The sequence below is a fragment of the Daktulosphaira vitifoliae genome, unplaced genomic scaffold (genome assembly GCF_025091365.1).
Source record: "Daktulosphaira vitifoliae isolate Bord-2020 unplaced genomic scaffold, ASM2509136v1 Scaffold_5, whole genome shotgun sequence".
NCBI classification, from domain to species: domain Eukaryota; kingdom Metazoa; phylum Arthropoda; class Insecta; order Hemiptera; family Phylloxeridae; genus Daktulosphaira; species Daktulosphaira vitifoliae.
In genome coordinates, this window is record NW_026099576.1 from 22,539,635 (window position 1) to 22,547,465 (window position 7,831).

The 7,831-nt window shown below is 25.5% G+C and overlaps 2 protein-coding genes across 2 annotated transcripts in view; one reads left to right on the top strand and one right to left on the bottom strand.

Annotated features, from left to right (window-relative positions):
- Nucleotides 1-713, bottom strand: part of LOC126906832 (transcription factor 21) — a 26,943-nt gene extending 26,230 nt beyond the window's left edge. Inside the window, exon 1 of the mRNA XM_050687733.1 lies at nucleotides 704-713. The gene's annotated coding sequence lies outside the window, so the exon portion shown is untranslated. The remainder of the gene's footprint in view (nucleotides 1-703) is intronic.
- A 4,564-nt stretch (nucleotides 714-5,277) lies between these two features.
- LOC126906833 (UBA-like domain-containing protein 2) lies at nucleotides 5,278-7,681 on the top strand. Its single transcript, XM_050687734.1, has 5 exons — nucleotides 5,278-5,661; nucleotides 5,719-5,856; nucleotides 6,062-6,139; nucleotides 6,207-6,315; nucleotides 6,977-7,681. The coding sequence occupies exons 2-5, from the start codon at nucleotides 5,749-5,751 to the stop codon at nucleotides 7,081-7,083; spliced, it is 402 nt and encodes a 133-aa protein (XP_050543691.1). The 5' UTR covers nucleotides 5,278-5,661; nucleotides 5,719-5,748; the 3' UTR covers nucleotides 7,084-7,681.
- Nucleotides 7,682-7,831: the final 150 nt, after the last annotated feature.

A 7,831-nucleotide genomic window follows, 5' to 3' on the forward strand; every position in this document is an offset into this window, starting at 1 on the left:
AAAAAAAAAATTTCGGACTTTATCTTATCTTCATGGTGAAAATGGCTACCGAATGCTATTTTTGTGTGAAAATTTTCGATTTTGTATTTTCCATTTTTAACTTTATTATGCTATAACATATTGAAAAGTGTATGGATCAACATTATTTTTTTATGAGAAATAATATTTTTTAATAATCCCTTTTTCATTCTACATACTTTATCTTAATTAGGATATTAATAATGAACTAGCAGATCATGTAGCTTTTGGAATAGTCCACCAATTTTTTAAAATTAAACAGTATCTAAAGATTTGCATGGAAGCGTTTTTTTTTTATAGTGATTTTAATCACTGTCAGATATCATTATACTTGATCCATCTATACCACGTCACCACTGTGCCGCGACCCCCCTGTGCTGGGTTTTTTTTTTATTTTATATACACAGAATAAAATAAAGCTAACTGACAATTCCTACTTTTGATACAGCTATCATTTCATTAATTAATATAAATTTTTTATTAATAAATTAATTAATGTAAATTTTTCACACAATACACTTGTTTACTATTCTAGTGTATATTTTTGCTAAACAAATATACTCTACAACCCAAATTTACATTATGTGAATTATGGCGAAAGTATAATGTTATGAATTTTTGCAAATCAGTAAGAATATTTTCTCTTATTAAATTATTATTTAATAAATAATTTTAAATAACTCACTAAACTTGGGAAGTAGGTAATATGTTGAATAAACTGACAAATATTTTTTAAAAATAACAATTATTTATACAATATTGAAAAATTAAGTTTTCATGGTTAATATTATTCGATAAAGTGTATACACTTTGAATAATTCAAATAATTATCCTAACAATTTTTGTATTAATCATACTTATTACTTATTACATCATAGTAATTATAATTTTACTAATGTCACGTTTTAATGATTTATATAATAAATTATGTACTTTAAATTGTGTATTTAACAAAAGTGCAAAATTTTTTTTATACAAAAACTTAGGAAAGTTATTTAAAATATACTAAAATGATTATTCATAATATAAAACATTTGGTAATATGCTTAACAAAAATGTTCAAGTTTTCCCATATGTGTATTCGATGTTATTAACGCATAGAATGTAAGGAAAAATTTTTATAAATAGTAATAAAAATATCATTTTTGCATACGAATTTTTGATATATCATGTCAAAATTACACTATATGTGAGTAAAATTAACGTGTTTATTAAAAATTCCATACTGACGTATGAGAATTTTCTTATAGTGTACTAAATAAATATTGTGCAGATAGTATGGCTGTGGTATCATACCACTGTTATGTCGTTAAGTTAAACGTTTATAATTAGTGTCGAACTAGTACTGAATATACATTGTATATTATAATTCTGAGAATATATTTGACTATAGAGCAAAAAATAAGTAAATTTGTAGAATAAGCATCTTCGACATAAAAATTAACTTTCAATACTTCGATGCGTAGCTAAAAAGCTATTGGATTTACTTTGCCTAGTTTTTTTATCACTTACAGCATTAGGATTTTATCTAGATAAATATTCTATAGTTATCTAATTTGACATATCAGACAAGTCTAAATTAAACACACTTTAATATTTTTGTTTGTAACATTGTATTATGTTAAAATTTCAAATATCGAAATTCATTTAATCAATAAATTGTGATTTATTTAGTACCAATAGATATGAGATCGATTTTTAATTATTATACAATACTTATATTGGAAGTTATTTATGTTGAATTTTGTTATTTTATTATCATTATCGATCCCGGAAGACTTAATGGTTTGCAGGTGAATATTATAGTCTATCGTAGTACTAGGGTCATATAATATTATTATCATTTAATAACATTTCCCGGTTATTTATATATATTAAGAGATATGAAAATGATATTTAAAAGACAATAAAAGCAATCATCAACAAAAAATAGAACAAGCAATGAACTGTAGAAAATCCGTACATAATTGTTTAAATAACATCATTATGTTAGCTCGCGTCCGTCTGTGTACACTCGTATTTGCGTACTGTATAACACTGTACAGTTAATGGCACTGTACAGTATTAATTATATGATTTTTATTTGCAAGATTAAATCATCGAATATCAAAATTATGTAAAGATGTTATAACTCTAAAAGTATATTAAAAGATTAATAGGTGAAAATGTTTACTTATAACATATTCTATTTAAGATTATTATTATTTTAGTTGCAGTTAAAAGTTAAAAATATCACTAAGGGAAGATTTGAAAACTTAACCCCCTCCAGTAACGTAACCACAATTTCATTTCGAGGGCATCTCAACGAAAATGTTTACCTCTTTCTCAATATTTTCAACCCTTAGCCTTATATACAAGTATAATATAATATTGAACATTTTTCTCATAACGTAAGACTTTATCCATGCAGAAGATATACTTTTTTTGAAAATTCATTCATTAACCATGATACTGTAGGAGCTTTAAAATCGTATCAATGTTTTTTTTCTATGCAACTTTTGATAATGTTCCAAAAAACAAGTATTTAATTAAATCGAATACCGTGTATTTTACGATAAAAAATGAAAAACTATTAGAAATCTTAATTTGTTGAAGTTAACGACCACTAAAGCGAAAAATCATACAATTTTCGGTAAAAATGATGGAATTTGTAATTGTTTGCATACTAACGGAATACTTTTATCATTCAAGATTATTTCAAATTAGTTTGTTTAATCTAATATATAATTCTAATAAGAAGAAAAGCGTTCCGGTAATTTGTCCTCTATAAGAAACCGACCTTATCATCTTTGTAGCTCTATCCCAGCTATTTGGGGTCAGCTCTATCTTAACTTCTCTATGAATAATCGACTTCTTAAATTCAGTATAAAAAGTACAAAATGTATTTTTTGTTAAATTTGATCGATTTTTTTTAATACACATGAAAGACTTTTATGTTCACATTTATATTCATTTTAATCACTGTCAGATATTAATCAACACAAGTCAAAATAAGCTTCTACATCACTACGCTGTACCTGTGATTAACTTTTTTTAATAATAACAATTAATATTTTATATTTTTTTATTTAAAAATTGATAGATTGGTAGTTTGTAAATGATCAGTTTGAAAATAACTGTATATCTCATCCATGGGCGCATATTGAGCAATATTAGTGAAAACATCACCTAAGATATTGATATATCACTTCCTTCTTCTTTCTTTGACATCACTCAATATTGTTTCTCTAATGTTTATTAATAATAAATTTGTATTAATTTAATCAATTATAATTTTGTCAATTTAATTGGCATTTTATAATTAATCAGCAGTGAGTTAAGATAGTGAAAAATCGATTTTTCTGACCTTTGTTAGTTTATTATTATATCAGTTATAAAATTGGAATTTATCATAAGTCAATGGTTGGTAAAATATTTATTGGAAAAGACATGCCCTTACTTTTAATGCACCAATTGGATGGACATTACAAACTGCAAAAATCATCCCTGAAAATATTTATAATTAATACATAAATGTTATTTATTTCTTTTTTTTTTTTGTAAAAAGTGGAGTTTAAATGGGGGTACTAACCTACTCTTTCTATATAACTACACTGTTTTACCTAAAATATAAAACATAAATAGTTGAAATGAAAAATTATAACATGACAAAAATGGTAATGTTTAACAAAAATATAACATTTTATGTTTAATTTCAGGAGTCGTTTACACATAGAAGTCAAATTGTACGGGACAAACATTTTTTTCTTATATTATGTAATATTAGTTATATTTTAACATATATTTGCAACTTGAAGTATTTATAGAACATTTTCAACATTTAAGTAGAAAATGTTAATTTTTTATGCAAAGTTTGTATTATGAATCCTTCACGTAGGCAGATAAATTATAAGATTTTCCAAAAATATATACTTTATAAAAAGTAAATATTTAACGTACTTATAATAAAATAATTTTATTTTGATTCATTCATTTTTCAAAAAGTTATCAAAATTTGAAGTAAGAAAAAGTTAATAATTATAAAAGTCAAAACATAATTAGAACTGAGAAAAAGAGACAGCATACAAAAAATTCAAAATCAAATTAAACACATCACAGTAAAATTAATTTCTTCTTAGCTTCGCATCGAAGCTAAAATTTGAAGAGTAAAAATATTGTTTTTCTACAATAAAACGTTTTTATTTGAAAGAGTGTAAGTATTTTAAGATAAAAAATATTTCAGAATATACAGAAGAGTGTTCAATGAGAAAGGAAACAGTTGAATTATTACAAACCTTGAGAACAATAGAAACCCGTTTTGTTTCTTACTTAAAACTCTTATAACAATTATATTATTATTTAATTGTAGGGGTGCAAATAAAAACATGCTATTAGCAATAAATACAAGAAATTAGATAATATTTAATCTTTTTTACATATAATTTTTTTAGTGGTATTTATAAGTTATATAGAGAATAAATTGATAGATAAATTATAAAGTGTATCAATTTTAATGCTATTATTGCTACCATTTTATTATGAGAAATAAAATTTAAATCAATAGGTCAAATCCTAAGGTGTTTATTAGGCTTTATTGAAAAGTTATTCAAACTGGTGCGTATAATAAAATTAAATTAAAAAATTTTTTTGATTGAAAACATGGCAGTATTTGTTCATCATGATCACAGGCATATTATATACCAAGGCTTTATTGCATTTTCATATACAACATTTATTTAAATTCAAACTGATTTGTTATTGCCAATTCTGTAATAAATATAACACCTGACATAAGGTTGGATTATTTCAATTACTCATTAAAAATAAAAAACCAAAAATACATATTTATTGGTTTTTAACTATTATTAGTTTATAAATAAAGTTACTTTGCTAGTTCAAGCTAAAATTAAGAAAACGAGTAAAAAAAAATGTATACTGAGGCTCTATGACTATCTGTGTAAAATTTTAAGGAAAAGAAAATTGTTAAGTTCAAGGTCAATGTATTAAAACGGTGTAAGAGAAACGGTATGCCCGGTACTATACTTGTAACACGCTGTACGGGAATAAGAAACATCTAGGTAGTTAACTTGACTGTCATTTTACAAAGGTATTAAATGCAACAGAATAACTATTGTACGAAATGCGCCTAAGAAATGTTGGGTTGTAGTGTGAACAGCTGTTATGCTACTCAGTTAGGCAGCCATTCCGTTGCCGTAAATCATAGTGCGCGAGCGCGTGTGCAAACAACATTGTTGTTATTTTACATATATTTTATGATTCTGCCGCAGTTAATTCTGTGGTGGTGGATAAACGATAGCGGTGTAGACTGCGCCACTGTTGACTGTTTTTGTTATTGTTGTTAATTTTTTTATTTGTACTCTGTCAACTCTGTCGTTTGATTTTACTGAGTATACCTCGTTTGCCTTATATATCGTGTCGACTCGTAAACGGCAGTGCGTGCGTGAATCCTAAGTAAAAATCAAGCATAGCGAACAGTCTATACGCGGTGAGTGGATTCCGGATGTCGTTGTCCGGACAGTGACAACAAAACGCATATACAGTGTATTATGCCAGTATACGCGAAATTAATGTCGGTCGTTTAACATCGATAACGATACTGCACTTATAGTATTCTAGTGTTTAGTTGTGTCGACGGATCGAGTTGTAATTATTGTCCTAATCATTGTATCACATTCCTACAATATATTTTTTCGGTTTTAGACGTACAAGGCGGTGGCGACTACTGTCGCCATGGACTCTCTGCGCGAACAAGTTATGATCAATCAGTTTGTTTTAGCTGCTGGATGTGCTAGAGATCAGGCGAAGCAGTTTCTACAAGCCGCACATTGGCAATTTGAAGTAAATAACACTGTAGTAGCTATAAAATACAATATTTTTATTGTATGTTCATTGTTGATATTATCATTGTCAATGACCTTGAACTTCACAATTTCGCACCTTCATGAACTGTTTTACAACAATTAATTATTATCCTCTATCTATTGTTTATATTGTTGTTGTTCAACTTGATAATCAAATATTTTATATTATTTTATTATTTTAGACAGCCTTAAGTATATTTTTTCAAGATTCATCAGTTACAAGCTGTAATCAAAATACAGCTCAATTTGGAATTGGTCAAGTAATTGATTGAAATATTAAAACTTCAGTGGAATATTTTTGTTATATTGGTATTTTGCTATTTCTAGATGACACCATGTAATACTCCAGCTACACCACCCAATTTCCCAGATACACTAGTTGCTTTTTCACGAATGACTACATCATCTGATACTACTAAATTAGGATCATCACCTAGTTAGTATAAAAAATATTCATTAATTCTAGACTATTAGTACAATAAATATTACAAATAAATTTAACTTAACCACGCTGTTAAACATAATGTATTATAAAACAAAGAATAAAAATTCATGTTATTATTTTTTATTTTAATAAGATTGTACTCTACTTTGGTACAAATAGGAAACTATATTGATTTGACCACTTATCTTGAATTTCATACATTTATAATTCCCTGTTCTTTCAATTAACTAATTCATATTTATGTATATTAATTTAATTTAAAATTATTTTAGAAAATAGTTATTTAAAATACCATTTGTAACAAATTGCTACAAGTTGCTCTTAAAATAATAATAGTAATAAAAAATAATTGTTGTTTTTAATAATACTACATAAATAAATCTATGAAAAAAACGAAGCAATAATGCCTATCTCCAGGGCCGCATTTAAACCTATTTAAGGTGCGGTACCTTGAGGTGGGCCCCTCTATTGAAATTATCACTACCATAAAAAAATGATAAGCATTCATCACTTTAATCACATTAATGTATCATTAATTTAATTTTTATTTACTTAGTTTTTTGTTTCTCTAGGGTAATTCATAATATTTCTAAAAATTCATTCTTTGTAGATAAATTATTATTAAGTTACTAAAAAATTAAAAATTTTTTAGGTATGTCTGTATCCCCTCAAAATAACAGAACCTCTTTAGAAAACTGTCAATCAAAAAGGCATCCTTATGCACATATACCACCTAACACAGTTACCAATAATACTTAGTTGGTATTAGAAATATTATTGTTAATTTTAAACTAAACTTAGCCATATTATTGTTTTAGTTATCCAAAGATGGTAATTTGCTTTTACTGCAACTTTTTAAATAATCTAATATGTTTTATCATTTGATTGTTATTATTTTGATTTATTGTTTTATTTTTGTTAGGTTTTTTCCAGTAGATTAAGTAAAAATATAGATAAATAATTTAAAATATCTACTCAAGATGTTTTATTAAGAACATTGTAGTATCGCTTTTATTTTGCTGTACTGATATTATGTAAAACTTTCTTAACTTGCCTTTGCCAAGCAGTGTAACTTAAGTTGTTATTATTTACTTTCTATAATTTTAGTTTATCCATCTTGTTTAATTAGTTAGTTATTAAGTTCTTATTAATATGACCATTATTATTTTCTATGTTTTTATGGTGGAAAGTTTCCATTTATTTTCATAAATCTATGTATAAAAAAATCACATAATTTTATGACTATTATTGTTGTCTATCACAAAATTAATAGTTTGATAGTTATTTTATTATGTATTAGATTTAAAACAGTGTAAATTATTTTGTTGATAATAAAACTTATGATTTTATCTACTAATTATGTTTATTGTTTTTAATTAAAATTGTCCTACTATAAATATTTATAACCTGATCAAACAATTTATTGCTTTGTTGGTTTTAAAATATTATGTTTCAAACTACGGTATATGAGGCTATATATATCTAAACTAAAAAAAAAAAATGTATT